Raw genomic sequence first — 23,654 nt, forward strand, 5'->3', positions numbered from 1 at the left:
TCCCCAGGGCTCGGCACTGGGGACGCTCCTAATGAACGCCTTGATCAGGGATCTCGGCCAGGGCATTGAGTGCGCCCTCAGTAAGTTCACAGACAGCACCGAGCTGGGAGGGAGTGCTGATCTGCTGGAGAGGAGAAAGGTGCTGCAGATGCAGCTGGAGAGACTGCATTGGTTCCGTGGTTGGGCTGCAGTTGGACTGCAGGACCTCGAAGCTCTTCCCCAACCTGAGCAATTTTAGGATTCCATGATTCCAAACGCATCACTGATCCAAATGCATTCCATGATCACAGAATCACAGAATCACCCGGGTTGGAAGGGACCTCAAGGATCATGTAGTTCCAACCCCCCTGCCTAGCAGGGCCACCAAACATACACATTTACTAGATCAGGTTGCCCAGGGCCCTGTCCAACCTGGTCTTGAACACCTCCAAGGACGGGGCATCCACAACCTCACTGGGCAGCCTGTTCCAGGACCTAACCACCCTTCTAGTAAAGAACTTTCCCCTAACATCCAACCTAAATCTTCCCTCCTTCAACTTAAAACCATTTCCCCTAGTCCTGCTATTATCAGCCCTTTCGAAGAGTTTACTCCCCTCCTGGGAGTAAGTTCCCTTCAGGTACTGAAAGGCTGCAATGAGGTCACCCCGCAACCTTCTCTTCTCCAGGCTGAACAAACCCAACTCCCTCAGCCTGTCCTCATAGGGGAGGTGCTCCAGCCCCCTGATCATCTTTGTGGCCCTCCTCTGGACCCTTTCCAAAATCTCCATATCTTTTTTGTACTGAGGGCTCCACACCTGGACACAGTACTCCAGATGGGGCCTCACAAGAGCAGAGTAGAGAGGGACGATCACCTCCCTATCCCTGCTGACCACCCCTCTCCTGATGGAGCCCAGGATCCCATTTGCTTTTCGGGCTGCCAGAGCGCACTGCTGGCTCATGTTAAGTTTCTCATCTATCAGGACCCCTAGGTCTTTTTCGGGGAGATTGTGATCCTGAAGTACTCAGCCAATGAGGAACTGGGGGAGAAAGTGATCAGCTTGGAGTAACTGGGCCTAAAAGTTGCAACGCTGCTTTCTGCATGCTCTCCTGCTTGAAGGGGACCTGCCGTTGCCGTTGCAATTGCCAATCAATTGCCATCCTGATAAGTGATCTAGATATTTCTTCACTGGGCACCAGAGGGCAGCACTGGTCATCAGAGCCCCATTATCTGACTCAGTTCTTTCTGGGGTGCCATGTAGCCACAAGAATTTTTTCTTGAGACCTAATATGGTGTTTAGAGGACAGTACTGCATGATGGGATACTGCATATGTTTCAAGCCGCCCAGCGGTTGCCTCCACCGTGGTAAGCACATAATGATCTGGACAGGCTGGATGGCTGGGCTGAACCCATTGGGATGAGGTTCAACAAGACCAAGAGCCGGATCCTGCGCTTTGACCACATCATCCCCAGGCAAATCTTCAGGTGTGGGGCAGATTGGCTGAGGCTCCGCGCGCGGGAGCAGCCGTCATCTTGTGGCTCGGGGCCGCCTGGCTGTTACTTCATTCGGCTGAAGCCGCTGCCGCAGCCAGGGCCGCCCTTCACGGCAGCGCCGCTGCAGCCGCTGCGCGCCGGAGCTGTCCGGGCAGCACCGAGACGGAACCGCGGCACGACGGGAGCGGTGCTGAGGACGGCGGCGCCGGAGGTGTGCGGGAGGTCGGGTCCGGGCCAGGGCGAGGAACCGTGCGCGGCCCGAAGCGGCCCGCCCTGCCCTGCCCTGCCCTCCCCTCCGGCGTGGGATGCGGGGATTTGGAGCGGTTGAAGGACTCGGGGCCTTAACGGCCGCAGCGCTGCTGCCCGCATCCGGGCGGTGCCCCCCCCCCGAGGCGTCCAGCGCTGCTCCCGGTGCCCCCCGGGGCTGAGGTGGGCTGTGGGTGTAGGGGGCAGTGAGGGAGGAGTGGGGGCACTGGGGGAGTTTAGGAGGCTGTGGGAGGACTATGGGGTAATATGGGGCTGTAGGGAGAGTGTAGGGTAATGTGGGGCTGTGGGGGGCAGTGGGATGGATATATAGGTGAATAGTGGGGGATATGGGGTTGTAGTGGGCTGTGTGGGGATACCAAGGGATATGAGGAAATGGGTAGGTGTGAGGGGAATGTGTGGTCTGCCGGTGGCTGTAGGGGGATATGGGGATGTAGGTAGCTGTTGTGGGAATATAGAAAGGTGTGAGGGGGCTGTCAGGAGAGATCTGGGGCTATAGGGAGCACTGAGGATGCTGAAGAGGGATATAGGGCTGTGCGGGGCTTATAGAGGAGGATCTGGGGCTGTAGGGTGCTAGGGGGGCTTCAGGGGTAGATGTAGGTGTATATGGGACTATGGGGAGCTTCCTAGTGGCCACAGGGGGGCTATGGGGTTCTAGAAAGTTGTGTGGAACTAATGAAGTGGTATAGGAGGCTATGGGACAGCGGGGGCTCTGGGGAGGATATAGGGGACTGTAGGGAGCTGGGGGGCTGGGGTGCTCTGTAGGGCTGTGGGGGAGCTCTAAGGTTCTAAGTGGGGCCTGTAGGGTGCTCTGGGTAGGTTATAGGAGGATTATGGGGGATACGTGTTTCTAGGGGGCTGTGGGTGGGCAGTAAGAAGATTCTAGTGGGATACAGGGCTATAGGGGATGTATGGGGCTATAGGGTGGGTTGTAGGGGCATGTGGGGTCAAGAAGGCTCTCCCTCGCTTCCCCATTCCCTTTGCCCCTCCCTTCCCCCTTCCATAGCAGAGTGGGTGAAATGCTAGCTCTGAAGTTTGAATCAGAATTGGAATTGTATTGGACTAGAATATGACAGTTTTGTGGTCTTGGATCTGAACTGTGTTTTCTTCTGGGGCTTCAGGTCCAGGTACTGTTTAATAATGGCTTTGGAGAAGGTTTCAGCATCCAGTCTCCTGCTCAGGAAGAAAGAAGGAGGTTTCTGGAGGACTTGCTGACGAGTGGAGCTGCTGCTGAACCTCCCCTTCCAAGAAGGCAGCAGGTGAGGCCGTGGTGCATCTCAGCCATTCCATAGTGCAAGGTAGCAGTGATTCAGGCTGTGCTTTGCTCTGATTCTCCAGCAGCACTTGTGCTTGTATGTGAGCAGCAGGCGGCCGCTAAGGTTGTGTGCTGGCTGCAGGCTGGGCAGGCACGGGAAGCACTGCCTGCAGCAGCACCAGCTGAGCCGAGGTACCAATGGGCTGGACTGGAAGCACTGAGGTTTTGGGGGCCTGATGCACAGAGGGAGGCCAATAAAGAGACCACGAGTCCATGAGTATTTAAGGCACAAAGGAAGGCTTAGAGGGGTGATGGAGAACACGTCTGGAGGCACAGATGCCTGCAAGCTGCTCTGGAAGCATAGAGGGAGGCCTGAAGGCCTAGAGGTTGCCCAGGAGGCTTAGAGGCCTTCAGGTAAAATAGCCTGGAGAGAGGCTAAGAGCCTGGCCAAGAGGCCTTGCAGCTTAGTAGTCCTGAGGCCAAACTGAGGCATGGAGGCCAAGAAAGAGGGAGTCTAGATGAGCAGAGGCCAAGAGGAACTGGAGGTCAAGTGCCCTCCAACCTCAGGGTCTGGACAGCTACAGCCCAAGAAGGCTGATGGCCTTGAAGTTGGACTGGAGATCTTGAGACGGTCTTTGCTCCCCCTCCAGCTGGTTGTGAAGAGCCCTTCCGTTGTGGAGAGGGCTGCGGGTTGAGTTCAGCATCTCCTGATGTGTCACAGAGATCCAGGGCTTTCAAGAAGCTGCTTCTTTAAAGTGCTTTGGATGGTGGATGTTCCTAGACAGAGCGCTTGTCTCCTCCAAGCTCTGAAGCCCAAGGTTTGTTCTGCAGGTCCCGCTGATGGCACAGGCATCAAACAGCCCAGAGCTCGTGGCTGGGGAGAGGCTGCGTATTGTGTTGTGAAGGGAGAACTGGAGGAGGGCTTTGAGCAGCGCTGTGCAGGAATGCAAGCAGCTGGTAAGAGAGAGGAGGTGTGTGTGCTGAGAGCAAGGGCTGTACGGCTCATCTCTGGGTGCTGACAGGGAATGCAGGCAGAGCTCTTTGCTCTCTGTTCTTTCCTGCAAGTCTGCGGCCCTTCAGAGCGTGCTGAGTTTGGGCAGCACGATGACAAGCCAAGGGTGGCAGCAGGAGATGCAGCACAGCCCTCTCCAGCAGCCAGGTGCATTTGTTCCTCTTGCTGCTTCTTAAGAAGGTGTGTTGAGCTTCCACAGTTGGTGCCATGGTAGCCTGTTTTGAAGGCTTTTAAGCTCTTCCTCTGATGCTCGCATCTTAAGACAGCGAAGGACTTCCCTGGCTGTGTAGGAATGGTTCCTGTACAAGGGCCTGGCTGTCTGTGTCTGTTCCAGATGCTGAAGGGGATGGTGATGTGAGTGCAATGATGGAGCTGGCTTTTGAATGGCAATTGCACCCGGCTGATGTGCAGCTCTTTCTGACACAGGCAGGAGACGGGTGGTGGGACTACAGCTCCTCTGGCAGTTTTGCAGCAAAGCTGTTAAGTAGAAGATAGGGATTTCTTTACTAGGAGAGTGGTGAGGTCTTGGAACAGGCTGCCCAGGGACATTGTGGATGCTCCATCCCTGGAGGTGTCCAAGGCCAGACTGGATGGGGCCCTGGGTAACCTGATCTAGTAAACATGGAAGTTTGGTGGCCCTGCCAGGCAGGGGGGTTGGAGCTTCATGATCTTTGATGCCCCTTCCAACCTGGGTCATTCTGTGGTTCTCTGACTCTGTGATTTGAAAGAAGAAGAACTCAGCTATGTTTCCTGTTCTTCCCCTGGCTATCCCCTGGCCTCGGCCCAGATTACCATTGCATTGCAGTAGGTGTTCCTTCCATCCCCGTGGCTGCCCCTTGCTTTCCAGAAGGTTACCCTTTCTTTCCCACGACAGCCCGCCCATAATTCCCTGAATGCCCCAATACCCGTCAGTATTTCCCATCCAAGAACCTGTAGCCACCCCGCAACCCCCACAGAGCCCCAGAACCCTTCCAGGACTTCCTCAGACCCAGTACGCCTTCCCCATTGCTAGCCTGACAGGACCCCCATCACCATTCAAGGACTCCCAGAGCCCTGCTGGGGCCCCTCTTCACCCCCGTATCCTTCCAGATCCCATCCAGCAGCACGGTGCTGGGACAGGAGGGGCTGCTGCAGGAGGGGAATGCAGTGCTGGAAAAGGTGTAGGGCACAGATGTGGCGTAGGGGGCCCGGGGGCATGTAGAGAGTGGTTGTGGGTGAGAATGGGGGATGTGGGTCAGTGTTGGAGTGCATGTATTGAGTTCTTCCTGAGAGGAAATTGGGGTTCCCTGTGGCCCAAAGGTGGAGCCCTGATCTATCACCACACATGACCCCATAACCCCATATAACTCCACGTGACCCCAAGGCTCCACATGACCCATAACCCCATAAGCCCAGATGAGGCTGTGGACAGTGCTGGGTCTGTTCCTGGGTCATTCAGGGGGTACTGTAGAGTGGCTCTGGGGTTGCTGTAGAACAGCACTCTCTATATGCCCTAGACCCTCATCTCGCCCACATCCTGGGGGCAAGATGGAAGTCTAAGGGGCTATGGGGGAGTCCCGTGTGCAGGACAGATTCATCACCTGCTGCCCCACAGCAGCCCCCAGAGCCATCCTAGTGCAGCCCTGGAACAGCCCCATCACTGCCCACGGCCCGTGGCCAGCAGCAGTTCCAGCACCAGCACTGTGTTGGGTAAAGGCAGCTCCTAGGTGTGGCTCTGCCCCACAGCTTCCCCAGAGTGCCCCTTAGCCTTCCCGTAGGCATCCTTTCACTGCCCCACCACCCCGTGTGGCTTCCCCCCATCCCAGCAGATCCCCCTCACATCACTTCTGTACCTTCACAAGTTTTCTTTTTCTGGCTTTCTCGTTCACCCCTACACGCCAACGGAACATTGCACCAACATTCTGCAACCATTCATGTGGGCTCTTATCCAACCAGAGCCGCCATCCATTCTTTCTTCTCCTCGAGGTGTCCTTGGTTCTTGTGCTGTTTATCTTGCTCCGCAGCTGCTGCTCCGTGCAGTCCTTCTTGTGTTCCCACAGTAAGGACTGCCAGGAAAGAAACCATTTGCCAAACCTCTGCGCCACAGACTGCCAAGGAACTCCATACGTTCCCAGTAATGGCAGGAGGGTGCTGACTATGGATACACGGCTACGGACTCCAGACAGCCTGATGAAATGAGTACGGGATGGCCATGGTGCCTGAGGGCGGTGGCTGCTCTGATGCTCGATATTCAAAAAGCCCATAAATCTACACTGGGCCAAAGGATCCCGGTTTTAATATCTCCTACATTGTTGACTGTATTGGAGGCAAAGCGGGACATTGGCTCTCACCCCAAAGAAATAATTGTTCCTAATATTGTCAACCCAGTATCTTTCCTTAGCAGACCTCATGGAGAATCAGTATTACGTGACTGCTTTGAAACAACTGAAGCTGCACGTTGCTGCCGGTCCGTCGGACCTGAAGGATGAACCCTTAGAAGATGCAGAAGTTCCTGGTTTCCCGACAGCTGCAGTTTTGTGAGACAAGGAGGCTGCAAGGCAGGATATGCAGTAACTGTTACTGAGCAGGTAATGGAAGCACTACCATTAGCTGTGGGGACTTCCCCTCAGAAGGCTGGAATAACTGCCTTGACAAGAGCCTTAATTATATCGACCGATGCTAATTATGTCTTTGGGGTGCCACACGCTCATAGTGCCATCTGAAAATGGCAAGGATTGCTCACACACAAGGAAAACAGTATGATGTAAATCTACCAATGGTTATTATACGCTGTAAAGGACATCAGAAAGGCAACACTGTACAGGAAATAGGGAATAAGATGATGGGTCAGGTGGCAGAACAGGCAGTTGAAGAAGGTTTCAGTTCCAGACGGTAAACTTAAAATCTCTGAACCTGAGTCAAAACCTGTAAAATATTCTAAAGAGGACAGGAGTGCAATTAATGATTTAAAAGGGAAGAGAGCAAGCTGAAAGGTGGGTGCATGCCCAGATGGTCGCATTCTTCTGCCCCTTAGTATTTTATGGACACTGGTTATAAGGGAAGGTAAGGGGATACACTGGGCAAATGGACTCTACAAAGTACGATCCCAGTGCCAGGAACAGGGCACAAGTGGGCCTAATGGGAAAGGGTACCTTCCAGGGCAACAGTGGCAAATTGAGTTCTCAGAGCTACCAAGAAAAGGGGGGTATCGCTGTATGTTGGTACCTTTTTTAGTGGCCGGAGGCTTCCCTTGTAGAACTGTTCAGGCACGTGCAGTCATTAAAGTATTTTGACAGGAGATGATTCCAAGATGCTGAGGAACTACTTGGTCTGTCAAGGAAAGTGCTCCATGGAAAGTTAAACATAAAGAAATGACGAGTCGGTCACTAATTTGCTTTGCAGTGTAATTAGTAGCTTTCCAAAAACATAATACTTCCTTGATTGCTGGGTCTGTACACGATTACCAAAGGCAGGGACGGAAGCACCGTGATCTGGGATCCTGTGACTAAATTCATCTGCTCAGTACAGATATAAAAGCGGTCAAAGGGAGTCCATTTACTGAGGGGCAGGTGCCATATTAAACAGTGGCCGCTATGAAGGGAAATAATAAGACTCTGATTAATGGGCATGAGTATCAAAACGGAAGTAATAGAATGAGCAAGTGTTGTTCGGGTAAAGGCTTTGGGTGGCTGTGGGGAGATGGGAGAGCTCAAACTCCCACCTGGCATAGTGAGGACTATGTGGAGCCAGTATAAAAATGCAAGGTGGGCTAAGAAGGGTGAATAAGCCATTGGTAAGGTGTAATATGGGATGCCATAGCTTTGTGAGAGCTCTTATCGTGGTCTTAAAAGTAGCACCGCTGTGAAGGGCTATAGTGAGCGTCTCTGCAGCTTGAGAAATGCCTGAGAATGCAGGTGCCCTGTGGGCAGTCCAAGAGGAGGTATCCCCTTTATCCAAAGTTGTATTGCAACGTGAAGTAGGCAGGCATAACACTGATTGGGGAATGGCTTTCTCTGGACTATGGGATAAATTACTAGTTGCCAATTTTAGGATGGTTCAAACAGCTTTTCTTAGTTTGCATCACCTTGCTACTCTTGTGTTCGACTTGTGTGGGAAGGTGGTGCTCTTTGTGTCTGTGCCAGGATGCCATAAGGGAATACGAGGTATGGGAGAGGCGTGAGCTAAGAGAAAAGGTGGAGAGCGGGGCTTATTTCAGAACACATCAAGAAAGAATCAAATGATCCAGCAGGTGGAAGTCCTGGTAGGTGAAAGAAAAGGGGGGAACTGAAGGGTGATAGAAGGGCCCCACAGTGAGGGAGAGAAAGAAAGTGTCACAGAAACTGGGACAGGGGAGTGGAAAGATGGTTTCTGTCAAAGTTGTTAGAAGAATGGGGAGTGCAGACAGTGAGTGTGGAAAAACAAGGGGGATGAAGGCCATAAAGATAAGGGTGGAACAGCCCGAGAACAGTGGGGTGATTAGATGTCCACAGGGCAGCTGGAACCAGTTTGGAGGGTGCCCCTCCTGCAGGGTTGAAAGTTTACAGCAAGGAAGATGACAAGGCTTAGTGAGGAAGATGATGAGCCTTCATCCCAGCCCGTAATGCTTCCGCCTTTCCTTTCTCTTCCACTCGCAGGGGGTCTGGATTCCCACCTTTGGCTCCTTTGACACCATCTCCAAGGACATCGGTACTGAGGACAGGACAGTGACTCTGTGCTGGCCCGTGTTTCACCTGGCCAGCAACCTCATAGCTATGCACCACCTCAAGGCCCGCAGGGAGTCGCTGCCAGGTAGGAGGGGGGATTAAATCTCTGCTGGCTTCGTGGACAGGGCAAACAGGGCCACCGCCTCCCTTCTCAGAAGCAGACCTCCCCTTCTGGGGAGCCTGTCCAAACGTGGGGCCGTTCTGGATGATGTCCCTTAGAAGCAGTTCTAGGTGGAACAGCAACCGTATCATCAACCCTGTATCTGGTATTTTCTCAGCCCCCAGGAAGGTGGAGCACCTGAAGTACAGCCAGGTAGCTACAGCTGCTTTTGAGAACAGGCAGACAGCGCAGTCGTGCATCCAAAGCACGGTGTTGCTGCTCTCCGGCCGCCTGCAAAATGGGGAGAACGTGGCCATGGTCCTGAAGGACGTCGGAGTGCTCCTCATTGACGGGCTGACGTTCCAAATGAAGTTCTATTCACAGCATTGCCAACAGGTGAGGCTGGAGGCTGTGGGCTGAGATGTGCGTGGGGGTGACCAAACGAGAGCCCATTCCCTAACGCTAAAGTGTCGCTGCTTGTTTGTGGGCATCTGAGAGTGCTGGGATGGGGACGGCAGGATCCCCCCAGTTCACAGGGCTGGCCCCTCTCCACATCTCAGCCACTCAGGTGGACCTCTCCTGCTCTGTCCTTTCAGTGTTCTGCCACCCATCCGGGCAGTGCCTGAAGCCCCAGAGCAGCCAATGAGCTGCCAGCTGCAGGGCCTGGAGGGAACAGAGAGCCGAGAAGAGCTGGGCCGAACAAGATGCATCAAGTTCCTCGATGAAGAAGGAGGAGCAGAGGAAGCCCAGCGTGAGGGTGCGCTGCCCGAGCTGCAGGAAGCCAAGGCCTCATGCAGCCAAGAGCCAGCATCGTCCTCTGGGTCCACGTCTAGCCTATCCACGGAGATCCCAGGCAAACCATCCATGCTGGCGCTTTGGGCATTCGAGTCAGTGAAACTTCTCAGGCAGAGGGCTAAGAAGATCAGCGAAGCGCAGGAGCAACCAAAGGAAATGGCAGCAGCAACATCTTGTGGTGAGACCTGCCTGCCCGAGCAGTCCTCCCACAGCAGATCTAGATTGCTGCCACCCATAACGGAAAAAACAGGGTCTCCCACTGAAAAGGTGGCAGCGGAAACATCTCACGTAGATCCCAGCCTGCCCAAGGAGCCCTCTGTTGACAGATCTGGGTTGCTGCCACCCATTAAGGAAGGAGCGGGGTCTCCCGCTGAAGAGATGGCAGGAGCGGCTTCTCATGGCGAGACCAGCCATGAGTCCCCCGCCATCACATCCGCATTTCTGCCACCCATAAGGAAAGAAACAGGGTCTCCCAGGAGTCGGTCTCCCAGGAGTCAGTCTCCAAATACCAAAGCCCCACTCCGCAGGAAGGGCACACCCTACCCACGCTGATGTGGGTGTGTTGTGCCCAGGACAGTCAGAGCTCCACTAGAGGCTGCAAAACAGCTGCTGAGTCCCACTTGTGCCATTGAGACCCATTTGTGTCATTCCTGCATGCCACCTCCTTGAAGAAAATCAAAGGAACAAGGAGACTGAGTGTGGACTCTTCCAAGACCCCTTGCCTCTTTAGGAGCAAAACCCTATAGCTGGAAGTGTTCGAGGCAAGGGGTAAAGAATGGCATGGCTTAGTAATATTGCTATTCTATAGCAACATTGTTGCTATACCTATATTATTATAAATCTCTCTATATATCTATATCTATTATATCTATCTATCTATATCAATTATATATCTTTATAATATTGTATTCTCTTGTTATTCTACATCACATCATACTTAATATAAACATCTAAATACAAATAAACAATCAAAACACAATATGCACATGTGTCTGTATACATATATATAGCCCGAGTTACCGACTGCACTGCCATTTGTGCCGTGTCACAGCCCCCCAGCTCCCACAAAGCGGGGAAGCAGGGGCAGCCGGGCCTGCTGTGCAGATACATAGGCAGGCATACAGATACCTCACATGGCATCGTGGCTCCTCTGCCTTGTTTGGTTCCTGGCAGGTTTGTTTTCAGACAGGCACTCAGCCAAGCCTCTACACCCAGAGCAGCCTTTACATCTGGCAGCCGGTCACAAGTGGTGTCCCCAGGGCTCGGCACTGGGGACGCTCCTAATGAACGCCTTGATCAGGGATCTCGGCCAGGGCATTGAGTGCGCCCTCAGTAAGTTCACAGACAGCACCGAGCTGGGAGGGAGTGCTGATCTGCTGGAGAGGAGAAAGGTGCTGCAGATGCAGCTGGAGAGACTGCATTGGTTCCGTGGTTGGGCTGCAGTTGGACTGCAGGACCTCGAAGCTCTTCCCCAACCTGAGCAATTTTAGGATTCCATGATTCCAAACGCATCACTGATCCAAATGCATTCCATGATCACAGAATCACAGAATCACCCGGGTTGGAAGGGACCTCAAGGATCATGTAGTTCCAACCCCCCTGCCTAGCAGGGCCACCAAACATACACATTTACTAGATCAGGTTGCCCAGGGCCCTGTCCAACCTGGTCTTGAACACCTCCAAGGACGGGGCATCCACAACCTCACTGGGCAGCCTGTTCCAGGACCTAACCACCCTTCTAGTAAAGAACTTTCCCCTAACATCCAACCTAAATCTTCCCTCCTTCAACTTAAAACCATTTCCCCTAGTCCTGCTATTATCAGCCCTTTCGAAGAGTTTACTCCCCTCCTGGGAGTAAGTTCCCTTCAGGTACTGAAAGGCTGCAATGAGGTCACCCCGCAACCTTCTCTTCTCCAGGCTGAACAAACCCAACTCCCTCAGCCTGTCCTCATAGGGGAGGTGCTCCAGCCCCCTGATCATCTTTGTGGCCCTCCTCTGGACCCTTTCCAAAATCTCCATATCTTTTTTGTACTGAGGGCTCCACACCTGGACACAGTACTCCAGATGGGGCCTCACAAGAGCAGAGTAGAGAGGGACGATCACCTCCCTATCCCTGCTGACCACCCCTCTCCTGATGGAGCCCAGGATCCCATTTGCTTTTCGGGCTGCCAGAGCGCACTGCTGGCTCATGTTAAGTTTCTCATCTATCAGGACCCCTAGGTCTTTTTCGGGGAGATTGTGATCCTGAAGTACTCAGCCAATGAGGAACTGGGGGAGAAAGTGATCAGCTTGGAGTAACTGGGCCTAAAAGTTGCAACGCTGCTTTCTGCATGCTCTCCTGCTTGAAGGGGACCTGCCGTTGCCGTTGCAATTGCCAATCAATTGCCATCCTGATAAGTGATCTAGATATTTCTTCACTGGGCACCAGAGGGCAGCACTGGTCATCAGAGCCCCATTATCTGACTCAGTTCTTTCTGGGGTGCCACGTAGCCACAAGAATTTTTTCTTGAGACCTAATATGGTGTTTAGAGGACAGTACTGCATGATGGGATACTGCATATGTTTCAAGCCGCCCAGCGGTTGCCTCCACCGTGGTAAGCACATAATGATCTGGACAGGCTGGATGGCTGGGCTGAACCCATTGGGATGAGGTTCAACAAGACCAAGAGCCGGATCCTGCGCTTTGACCACATCATCCCCAGGGAAATCTTCAGGTGTGGGGCAGATTGGCTGAGGCTCCGCGCGCGGGAGCAGCCGTCATCTTGTGGCTCGGGGCCGCCTGGCTGTTACTTCATTCGGCTGAAGCCGCTGCCGCAGCCAGGGCCGCCCTTCACGGCAGCGCCGCTGCAGCCGCTGCGCGCCGGAGCTGTCCGGGCAGCACCGAGACGGAACCGCGGCACGACGGGAGCGGTGCTGAGGACGGCGGCGCCGGAGGTGTGCGGGAGGTCGGGTCCGGGCCAGGGCGAGGAACCGTGCGCGGCCCGAAGCGGCCCGCCCTGCCCTGCCCTGCCCTCCCCTCCGGCGTGGGATGCGGGGATTTGGAGCGGTTGAAGGACTCGGGGCCTTAACGGCCGCAGCGCTGCTGCCCGCATCCGGGCGGTGCCCCCCCCCCGAGGCGTCCAGCGCTGCTCCCGGTGCCCCCCGGGGCTGAGGTGGGCTGTGGGTGTAGGGGGCAGTGAGGGAGGAGTGGGGGCACTGGGGGAGTTTAGGAGGCTGTGGGAGGACTATGGGGTAATATGGGGCTGTAGGGAGAGTGTAGGGTAATGTGGGGCTGTGGGGGGCAGTGGGATGGATATATAGGTGAATAGTGGGGGATATGGGGTTGTAGTGGGCTGTGTGGGGATACCAAGGGATATGAGGAAATGGGTAGGTGTGAGGGGAATGTGTGGTCTGCCGGTGGCTGTAGGGGGATATGGGGATGTAGGTAGCTGTTGTGGGAATATAGAAAGGTGTGAGGGGGCTGTCAGGAGAGATCTGGGGCTATAGGGAGCACTGAGGATGCTGAAGAGGGATATAGGGCTGTGCGGGGCTTATAGAGGAGGATCTGGGGCTGTAGGGTGCTAGGGGGGCTTCAGGGGTAGATGTAGGTGTATATGGGACTATGGGGAGCTTCCTAGTGGCCACAGGGGGGCTATGGGGTTCTAGAAAGTTGTGTGGAACTAATGAAGTGGTATAGGAGGCTATGGGACAGCGGGGGCTCTGGGGAGGATATAGGGGACTGTGGAGGGGGTCCAGGGCTGATTCTGTGCTTTGGGGGGCTACAGGGGATCATGGGGCTGTAGGGAGCTGGGGGGCTGGGGTGCTCTGTAGGGCTGTGGGGGAGCTCTAAGGTTCTAAGTGGGTCCTGTAGGGTGCTCTGGGTAGGCTATAGGAGGATTATGGGGGATACGTGTCTCTAGGGGGCTGTGGGTGGGCAGTAAGAAGATTCTAGTGGGATACAGGGCTATAGGGGATGTATGGGGCTATAGGGTGGGTTGTAGGGGCATGTGGGGTCAAGAAGGCTCTCCCTCGCTTCCCCATTCCCTTTGCCCCTCCCTTCCCCCTTCCATAGCAGAGTGGGTGAAATGCTAGCTCTGAAGTTTGAATCAGAATTGGAATTGTATTGGACTAGAATATGACAGTTTTGTGGTCTTGGATCTGAACTGTGTTTTCTTCTGGGGCTTCAGGTCCAGGTACTGTTTAATAATGGCTTTGGAGAAGGTTTCAGCGTCCAGTCTCCTGCTCAGGAAGAAAGAAGGAGGTTTCTGGAGGACTTGCTGACGAGTGGAGCTGCTGCTGAACCTCCCCTTCCAAGAAGGCAGCAGGTGAGGCCGTGGTGCATCTCAGCCATTCCATAGTGCAAGGTAGCAGTGATTCAGGCTGTGCTTTGCTCTGATTCTCCAGCAGCACTTGTGCTTGTATGTGAGCAGCAGGCGGCCGCTAAGGTTGTGTGCTGGCTGCAGGCTGGGCAGGCACGGGAAGCACTGCCTGCAGCAGCACCAGCTGAGCCGAGGTACCAATGGGCTGGACTGGAAGCACTGAGGTTTTGGGGGCCTGATGCACAGAGGGAGGCCAATAAAGAGACCACGAGTCCATGAGTATTTAAGGCACAAAGGAAGGCTTAGAGGGGTGATGGAGAACACGTCTGGAGGCACAGATGCCTGCAAGCTGCTCTGGAAGCATAGAGGGAGGCCTGAAGGCCTAGAGGTTGCCCAGGAGGCTTAGAGGCCTTCAGGTAAAATAGCCTGGAGAGAGGCTAAGAGCCTGGCCAAGAGGCCTTGCAGCTTAGTAGTCCTGAGGCCAAACTGAGGCATGGAGGCCAAGAAAGAGGGAGTCTAGATGAGCAGAGGCCAAGAGGAACTGGAGGTCAAGTGCCCTCCAACCTCAGGGTCTGGACAGCTACAGCCCAAGAAGGCTGATGGCCTTGAAGTTGGACTGGAGATCTTGAGACGGTCTTTGCTCCCCCTCCAGCTGGTTGTGAAGAGCCCTTCCGTTGTGGAGAGGGCTGCGGGTTGAGTTCAGCATCTCCTGATGTGTCACAGAGATCCAGGGCTTTCAAGAAGCTGCTTCTTTAAAGTGCTTTGGATGGTGGATGTTCCTAGACAGAGCGCTTGTCTCCTCCAAGCTCTGAAGCCCAAGGTTTGTTCTGCAGGTCCCGCTGATGGCACAGGCATCAAACAGCCCAGAGCTCGTGGCTGGGGAGAGGCTGCGTATTGTGTTGTGAAGGGAGAACTGGAGGAGGGCTTTGAGCAGCGCTGTGCAGGAATGCAAGCAGCTGGTAAGAGAGAGGAGGTGTGTGTGCTGAGAGCAAGGGCTGTACGGCTCATCTCTGGGTGCTGACAGGGAATGCAGGCAGAGCTCTTTGCTCTCTGTTCTTTCCTGCAAGTCTGCGGCCCTTCAGAGCGTGCTGAGTTTGGGCAGCACGATGACAAGCCAAGGGTGGCAGCAGGAGATGCAGCACAGCCCTCTCCAGCAGCCAGGTGCATTTGTTCCTCTTGCTGCTTCTTAAGAAGGTGTGTTGAGCTTCCACAGTTGGTGCCATGGTAGCCTGTTTTGAAGGCTTTTAAGCTCTTCCTCTGATGCTCGCATCTTAAGACAGCGAAGGACTTCCCTGGCTGTGTAGGAATGGTTCCTGTACAAGGGCCTGGCTGTCTGTGTCTGTTCCAGATGCTGAAGGGGATGGTGATGTGAGTGCAATGATGGAGCTGGCTTTTGAATGGCAATTGCACCCGGCTGATGTGCAGCTCTTTCTGACACAGGCAGGAGACGGGTGGTGGGACTACAGCTCCTCTGGCAGTTTTGCAGCAAAGCTGTTAAGTAGAAGATAGGGATTTCTTTACTAGGAGAGTGGTGAGGTCTTGGAACAGGCTGCCCAGGGACATTGTGGATGCCCCATCCCTGGAGGTGTCCAAGGCCAGACTGGATGGGGCCCTGGGTAACCTGATCTAGTAAACATGGAAGTTTGGTGGCCCTGCCAGGCAGGGGGGTTGGAGCTTCATGATCTTTGATGCCCCTTCCAACCTGGGTCATTCTGTGGTTCTCTGACTCTGTGATTTGAAAGAAGAAGAACTCAGCTATGTTTCCTGTTCTTCCCCTGGCTATCCCCTGGCCTCGGCCCAGATTACCATTGCATTGCAGTAGGTGTTCCTTCCATCCCCGTGGCTGCCCCTTGCTTTCCAGAAGGTTGCCCTTTCTTTCCCACGACAGCCCGCCCATAATTCCCTGAATGCCCCAATACCCGTCAGTATTTCCCATCCAAGAACCTGTAGCCACCCCGCAACCCCCACAGAGCCCCAGAACCCTTCCAGGACTTCCTCAGACCCAGTACGCCTTCCCCATTGCTAGCCTGACAGGACCCCCATCACCATTCAAGGACTCCTAGAGCCCTGCTGGGGCCCCTCTTCACCCCCGTATCCTTCCAGATCCCATCCAGCAGCACGGTGCTGGGACAGGAGGGGCTGCTGCAGGAGGGGAATGCAGTGCTGGAAAAGGTGTAGGGCACAGATGTGGCGTAGGGGGCCCGGGGGCATGTAGAGAGTGGTTTGGGGTGAGAATGGGGGATGTGGGTCAGTGTTGGAGTGCATGTATTGAGTTCTTCCTGAGAGGAAATTGGGGTTCCCTGTGGCCCAAAGGTGGAGCCCTGATCTATCACCACACATGACCCCATAACCCCATATAACTCCACGTGACCCCAAGGCTCCACATGACCCATAACCCCATAAGCCCAGATGAGGCTGTGGACAGTGCTGGGTCTGTTCCTGGGTCATTCAGGGGGTACTGTAGAGTGGCTCTGGGGTTGCTGTAGAACAGCACTCTCTATATGCCCTAGACCCTCATCTCGCCCACATCCTGGGGGCAAGATGGAAGTCTAAGGGGCTATGGGGGAGTCCCGTGTGCAGGACAGATTCATCACCTGCTGCCCCACAGCAGCCCCCAGAGCCATCCTAGTGCAGCCCTGGAACAGCCCCATCACTGCCCACGGCCCGTGGCCAGCAGCAGTTCCAGCACCAGCACTGTGTTGGGTAAAGGCAGCTCCTAGGTGTGGCTCTGCCCCACAGCTTCCCCAGAGTGCCCCTTAGCCTTCCCGTAGGCATCCTTTCACTGCCCCACCACCCCGTGTGGCTTCCCCCCATCCCAGCAGATCCCCCTCACATCACTTCTGTACCTTCACAAGTTTTCTTTTTCTGGCTTTCTCATTCACCCCTACACGCCAACGGAACATTGCACCAACATTCTGCAACCATTCATGTGGGCTCTTATCCAACCAGAGCCGCCATCCATTCTTTCTTCTCCTCGAGGTGTCCTTGGTTCTTGTGCTGTTTATCTTGCTCCGCAGCTGCTGCTCCGTGCAGTCCTTCTTGTGTTCCCACAGTAAGGACTGCCAGGAAAGAAACCATTTGCCAAACCTCTGCACCACAGACTGCCAAGGAACTCCATACGTTCCCAGGAATGGCAGGAGGGTGCTGACTATGGATACACGGCTACGGACTCCAGACAGCCTGATGAAATGAGTACGGGATGGCCATGGTGCCTGAGGGCGGTGGCTGCTCTGATGCTCGATATTCAAAAAGCCCATAAATCTACACTGGGCCAAAGGATCCCGGTTTTAATATCTCCTACATTGTTGACTGTATTGGAGGCAAAGCGGGACATTGGCTCTCACCCCAAAGAAATAATTGTTCCTAATATTGTCAACCCAGTATCTTTCCTTAGCAGACCTCATGGAGAATCAGTATTACGTGACTGCTTTGAAACAACTGAAGCTGCACGTTGCTGCCGATCCGTCGGACCTGAAGGATGAACCCTTAGAAGATGCAGAAGTTCCTGGTTTCCCGACAGCTGCAGTTTTGTGAGACAAGGAGGCTGCAAGGCAGGATATGCAGTAACTGTTACTGAGCAGGTAATGGAAGCACTACCATCAGCTGTGGGGACTTCCCCTCAGAAGGCTGGAATAACTGCCTTGACAAGAGCCTTAATTATATCGACCGATGCTAATTATGTCTTTGGGGTGCCACACGCTCATAGTGCCATCTGAAAATGGCAAGGATTGCTCACACACAAGGAAAACAGTATGATGTAAATCTACCAATGGTTATTATACGCTGTAAAGGACATCAGAAAGGCAACACTGTACAGGAAATAGGGAATAAGATGATGGGTCAGGTGGCAGAACAGGCAGTTGAAGAAGGTTTCAGTTCCAGACGGTAAACTTAAAATCTCTGAACCTGAGTCAAAACCTGTAAAATATTCTAAAGAGGACAGGAGTGCAATTAATGATTTAAAAGGGAAGAGAGCAAGCTGAAAGGTGGGTGCATGCCCAGATGGTCGCATTCTTCTGCCCCTTAGTATTTTATGGACACTGGTTATAAGGGAAGGTAAGGGGATACACTGGGCAAATGGACTCTACAAAGTACGATCCCAGTGCCAGGAACAGGGCACAAGTGGGCCTAATGGGAAAGGGTACCTTCCAGGGCAACAGTGGCAAATTGAGTTCTCAGAGCTACCAAGAAAAGGGGGGTATCGCTGTATGTTGGTACCTTTTTTAGTGGCCGGAGGCTTCCCTTGTAGAACTGTTCAGGCACGTGCAGTCATTAAAGTATTTTGACAGGAGATGATTCCAAGATGCTGAGGAACTACTTGGTCTGTCAAGGAAAGTGCTCCATGGAAAGTTAAACATAAAGAAATGACGAGTCGGTCACTAATTTGCTTTGCAGTGTAATTAGTAGCTTTCCAAAAACATAATACTTCCTTGATTGCTGGGTCTGTACACGATTACCAAAGGCAGGGACGGAAGCACCGTGATCTGGAATCCTGTGACTAAATTCATCTGCTCAGTACAGATATAAAAGCGGTCAAAGGGAGTCCATTTACTGAGGGGCAGGTGCCATATTAAACAGTGGCCGCTATGAAGGGAAGTAATAAGACTCTGATTAATGGGCATGAGTATCAAAACGGAAGTAATAGAATGAGCAAGTGTTGTTCGGGTAAAGGCTTTGGGTGGCTGTGGGGAGATGGGAGAGCTCAAACTCCCACCTGGCATAGTGAGGACTATGTGGAGCCAGTATAAAAATGCAAGGTGGGCTAAGAAGGGTGAATAAGCCATTGGTAAGGTGTAATACGGGATGCCATAGCTTTGTGAGAGCTCTTATCCTGGTCTTAAAAGTAGCACCGCTGTGAAGGGCTATAGTGAGCGTCTCTGCAGCTTGAGAAATGCCTGAGAATGCAGGTGCCCTGTGGGCAGTCCAAGAGGAGATATCCCCTTTATCCAAAGTTGTATTGCAACGTGAAGTAGGCAGGCATAACACTGATTGGGGAATGGCTTTCTCTGGACTATGGGATAAATTACTAGTTGCCAATTTTAGGATGGTTCAAACAGCTTTTCTTAGTTTGCATCACCTTGCTACTCTTGTGTTCGACTTGTGTGGGAAGGTGGTGCTCTTTGTGTCTGTGCCAGGATGCCATAAGGGAATACGAGGTATGGGAGAGGCGTGAGCTAAGAGAAAAGGTGGAGAGCGGGGCTTATTTCAGAACACATCAAGAAAGAATCAAATGATCCAGCAGGTGGAAGTCCTGGTAGGTGAAAGAAAAGGGGGGAACTGAAGGGTGATAGAAGGGCCCCACAGTGAGGGAGAGAAAGAAAGTGTCACAGAAACTGGGACAGGGGAGTGGAAAGATGGTTTCTGTCAAAGTTGTTAGAAGAATGGGGAGTGCAGACAGTGAGTGTGGAAAAACAAGGGGGATGAAGGCCATAAAGATAAGGGTGGAACAGCCCGAGAACAGTGGAGTGATTAGATGTCCACAGGGCAGCTGGAACCAGTTTGGAGGGTGCCCCTCCTGCAGGGTTGAAAGTTTACAGCAAGGAAGATGACAAGGCTTAGTGAGGAAGATGATGAGCCTTCATCCCAGCCCGTAATGCTTCCGCCTTTCCTTTCTCTTCCACTCGCAGGGGGTCTGGATTCCCACCTTTGGCTCCTTTGACACCATCTCCAAGGACATCGGTACTGAGGACAGGACAGTGACTCTGTGCTGGCCCGTGTTTCACCTGGCCAGCAACCTCATAGCTATGCACCACCTCAAGGCCCGCAGGGGGTCCCTGCCAGGTAGGAGGGGGGATTAAATCTCTGCTGGCTTCGTGGACAGGGCAAACAGGGCCACCGCCTCCCTTCTCAGAAGCAGACCTCCCCTTCTGGGGAGCCTGTCCAAACGCGGGGCCGTTCTGGATGATGTCCCTTAGAAGCAGTTCTAGGTGGAACAGCAACCGTATCATCAACCCTGTATCTGGTATTTTCTCAGCCCCCAGGAAGGTGGAGCACCTGAAGTACAGCCAGGTAGCTACAGCTGCTTTTGTGAGCTGGCAGACAGCGCAGTCGTGCATCCAAAGCACGGTGTTGCTGCTCTCCGGCCGCCTGCAAAATGGGGAGAACGTGGCCATGGTCCTGAAGGACGTCGGAGTGCTCCTCATTGACGGGCTGACGTTCCAAATGAAGTTCTATTCACAGCATTGCCAACAGGTGAGGCTGGAGGCTGTGGGCTGAGATGTGCGTGGGGGTGACCAAACGAGAGCCCATTCCCTAACGCTAAAGTGTCGCTGCTTGTTTGTGGGCATCTGAGAGTGCTGGGATGGGGACGGCAGGATCCCCCCAGTTCACAGGGCTGGCCCCTCTCCACATCTCAGCCACTCAGGTGGACCTCTCCTGCTCTGTCCTTTCAGTGTTCTGCCACCCATCCGGGCAGTGCCTGAAGCCCCAGAGCAGCCAATGAGCTGCCAGCTGCAGGGCCTGGAGGGAACAGAGAGCCGAGAAGAGCTGGGCCGAACAAGATGCATCAAGTTCCTCGATGAAGAAGTTGGTCCAGAGGAAGCCCAGCGTGAGGGTGCGCTGCCCGAGCTGCAGGAAGCCAAGGCCTCATGCAGCCAAGAGCCAGCATCTTCCTCTGGGTCCGCGTCCAGCCTATCCTCAGAGACCCCAGGCAAACCAGCCATGCTGGCGCTTCGGGCATGCGACTCGGTGAAACTTCTCAGGAAAAGGGCTAAGAAGATCAGCGAAGCGCAGGAGCAACCAAAGGAAATGGCAGCAGCAACATCTTGTGGTGAGACCTGCCTGCCCGAGCAGTCCTCCCACAGCAGATCTAGATTGCTGCCACCCATAACGGAAAAAACAGGGTCTCCCACTGAAAAGGTGGCAGCGGAAACATCTCACGTAGATCCCAGCCTGCCCAAGGAGCCCTCTGTTGTCAGATCTGGGTTGCTGCCACCCATTAAGGAAGGAGCGGGGTCTCCCGCTGAAGAGATGGCAAGAGCGGCTTCTCATGGCGAGACCAGCCATGAGTCCCCCGCCATCACATCCGCATTTCTGCCACCCATAAGGAAAGAAACAGGGTCTCCCAGGAGTCAGTCTCCAAATACCAAAGCCCCACTCCGCAGGAAGGGCACACCCTACCCACGCTGATGTGGGTGTGTTGTGCCCAGGACAGTCAGAGCTCCACTAGAGGCTGCAAAACAGCTGCTGAGTCCCACTTGTGCCATTGAGACCCATTTGTGTCATTCCTGCATGCCACCTCCTTGAAGAAAATCAAAGGAACAAGGAGACTGAGTGTGGACTCTTCCAAGACCCCTTGCCTCTTTAGGAGCAAAACCCTATAGCTGGAAGTGTTCGAGGCAAGGGGTAAAGAATGGCATGGCTTAGTAATATTGCTATTCTATAGCAACATTGTTGCTATACCTATATTATTATAAATCTCTCTATATATCTATATCTATTATATCTATCTATCTATATCAATTATATATCTTTATAATATTGTATTCTCTTGTTATTCTACATCACATCATACTTAATATAAACATCTAAATACAAATAAACAATCAAAACACAATATGCACATGTGTCTGTATACATATATATAGCCCGAGTTACCGACTGCACTGCCATTTGTGCCGTGTCACAGCCCCCCAGCTCCCACAAAGCGGGGAAGCAGGGGCAGCCGGGCCTGCTGTGCAGATACATAGGCAGGCATACAGATACCTCACATGGCATCGTGGCTCCTCTGCCTTGTTTGGTTCCTGGCAGGTTTGTTTTCAGACAGGCACTCAGCCAAGCCTCTACACCCAGAGCAGCCTTTACATCTGGCAGCCGGTCACAAGTGGTGTCCCCAGGGCTCGGCACTGGGGACGCTCCTAATGAACGCCTTGATCAGGGATCTCGGCCAGGGCATTGAGTGCGCCCTCAGTAAGTTCACAGACAGCACCGAGCTGGGAGGGAGTGCTGATCTGCTGGAGAGGAGAAAGGTGCTGCAGATGCAGCTGGAGAGACTGCATTGGTTCCGTGGTTGGGCTGCAGTTGGACTGCAGGACCTCGAAGCTCTTCCCCAACCTGAGCAATTTTAGGATTCCATGATTCCAAACGCATCACTGATCCAAATGCATTCCATGATCACAGAATCACAGAATCACCCGGGTTGGAAGGGACCTCAAGGATCATGTAGTTCCAACCCCCCTGCCTAGCAGGGCCACCAAACATACACATTTACTAGATCAGGTTGCCCAGGGCCCTGTCCAACCTGGTCTTGAACACCTCCAAGGACGGGGCATCCACAACCTCACTGGGCAGCCTGTTCCAGGACCTAACCACCCTTCTAGTAAAGAACTTTCCCCTAACATCCAACCTAAATCTTCCCTCCTTCAACTTAAAACCATTTCCCCTAGTCCTGCTATCATCAGCCCTTTCGAAGAGTTTACTCCCCTCCTGGGAGTAAGTTCCCTTCAGGTACTGAAAGGCTGCAATGAGGTCACCCCGCAACCTTCTCTTCTCCAGGCTGAACAAACCCAACTCCCTCAGCCTGTCCTCATAGGGGAGGTGCTCCAGCCCCCTGATCATCTTTGTGGCCCTCCTCTGGACCCTTTCCAAAATCTCCATATCTTTTTTGTACTGAGGGCTCCACACCTGGACACAGTACTCCAGATGGGGCCTCACAAGAGCAGAGTAGAGAGGGACGATCACCTCCCTATCCCTGCTGACCACCCCTCTCCTGATGGAGCCCAGGATCCCATTTGCTTTTCGGGCTGCCAGAGCGCACTGCTGGCTCATGTTAAGTTTCTCATCTATCAGGACCCCTTGGTCTTTTTCGGGGAGATTGTGATCCTGAAGTACTCAGCCAATGAGGAACTGGGGGAGAAAGTGATCAGCTTGGAGTAACTGGGCCTAAAAGTTGCAACGCTGCTTTCTGCATGCTCTCCTGCTTGAAGGGGACCTGCCGTTGCCGTTGCAATTGCCAATCAATTGCCATCCTGATAAGTGATCTAGATATTTCTTCACTGGGCACCAGAGGGCAGCACTGGTCATCAGAGCCCCATTATCTGACTCAGTTCTTTCTGGGGTGCCACGTAGCCACAAGAATTTTTTCTTGAGACCTAATATGGTGTTTAGAGGACAGTACTGCATGATGGGATACTGCATATGTTTCAAGCCGCCCAGCGGTTGCCTCCACCGTGGTAAGCACATAATGATCTGGACAGGCTGGATGGCTGGGCTGAACCCATTGGGATGAGGTTCAACAAGACCAAGAGCCGGATCCTGCGCTTTGACCACATCATCCCCAGGCAAATCTTCAGGTGTGGGGCAGAGTGGCTGGAAGGCTGCGTAGAGGACCTGGACCTGGGGGCAGTGATCGATGCTTGGCTGAACTTGAGCCATTGGTGTGCCCAGCAGGCCAAGAAGGCCAACAGCATCCTGGCTTGTATCAGAAACAGCATTGGCAGCAGGAGCGGGGCAGTGATTGTCCCCTTATACTCATCTCTGGTGAGGCCGCACCTCCCGTGCTGTGTCCACTTTTGGGCCCCTCACTGCAAGGAAGACATCACAACCTTGGAGCGTGTCCAGAGGAAATGACTGTGGTCATCTGAAGGCTTTGTTGGTTGTCGGAGGGCTCCACTGGTTGTCAGAGATGTTCATTGACCATCAGAAGGCTTCAGTGATCGAGAAGGGGTGTCACTGGTCATCAGAGTGCTTCGTTGGTCATCGGGAGATTGGAGGTGTCTGTGGGAGGGGATATGCGGACTTTGGGTAATGGGGTTGGGGCTCTGACACAAGAGGCATAAA

At 53.6% G+C, this 23,654-nt stretch overlaps 2 protein-coding genes across 4 annotated transcripts; both read left to right on the forward strand.

Moving 5' to 3' along the window:
• The first annotated feature begins 1,524 nt into the window (after positions 1–1,524).
• On the forward strand, positions 1,525–10,558 carry LOC146758182 (coiled-coil domain-containing protein 81-like). Of its 3 annotated transcripts, XM_085517376.1 has the most exons (6): positions 1,525–2,994; positions 6,386–6,569; positions 8,124–8,242; positions 8,616–8,769; positions 8,963–9,180; positions 9,381–10,558. In XM_085517376.1, the coding sequence occupies exons 3-6, from the start codon at positions 8,219–8,221 to the stop codon at positions 9,408–9,410; spliced, it is 426 nt and encodes a 141-aa protein (XP_085373502.1). In that variant the 5' UTR covers positions 1,525–2,994; positions 6,386–6,569; positions 8,124–8,218; the 3' UTR covers positions 9,411–10,558. The 3 variants fall into 3 exon arrangements, 2 of the variants coding, with proteins under 2 accessions (XP_085373502.1, XP_085373501.1); XM_085517375.1 differs by lacking the exon at positions 1,525–2,994 and having other exon boundaries at positions 5,223–6,569; XR_014934935.1 differs by lacking the exons at positions 1,525–2,994; positions 8,124–8,242; positions 8,963–9,180; positions 9,381–10,558 and having other exon boundaries at positions 5,223–6,569; positions 8,616–8,701.
• Positions 10,559–12,357: 1,799 nt separating this feature from the next.
• LOC146758183 (uncharacterized) lies at positions 12,358–20,396 on the forward strand. The gene is made up of 6 exons (XM_085517378.1): positions 12,358–12,731; positions 13,746–17,458; positions 19,013–19,131; positions 19,505–19,658; positions 19,852–20,069; positions 20,270–20,396. Exons 3-6 carry the CDS (start codon positions 19,108–19,110, stop codon positions 20,297–20,299), a joined length of 426 nt encoding a protein of 141 aa, XP_085373504.1. The 5' UTR covers positions 12,358–12,731; positions 13,746–17,458; positions 19,013–19,107; the 3' UTR covers positions 20,300–20,396.
• The last annotated feature ends 3,258 nt before the right edge of the window (positions 20,397–23,654 follow it).

Source organism: Coturnix japonica, chromosome 16, assembly GCF_054131305.1.
Source record: "Coturnix japonica strain WE chromosome 16, WE-NBRP24, whole genome shotgun sequence".
Classification (NCBI taxonomy): Eukaryota; Metazoa; Chordata; class Aves; order Galliformes; family Phasianidae; genus Coturnix; species Coturnix japonica.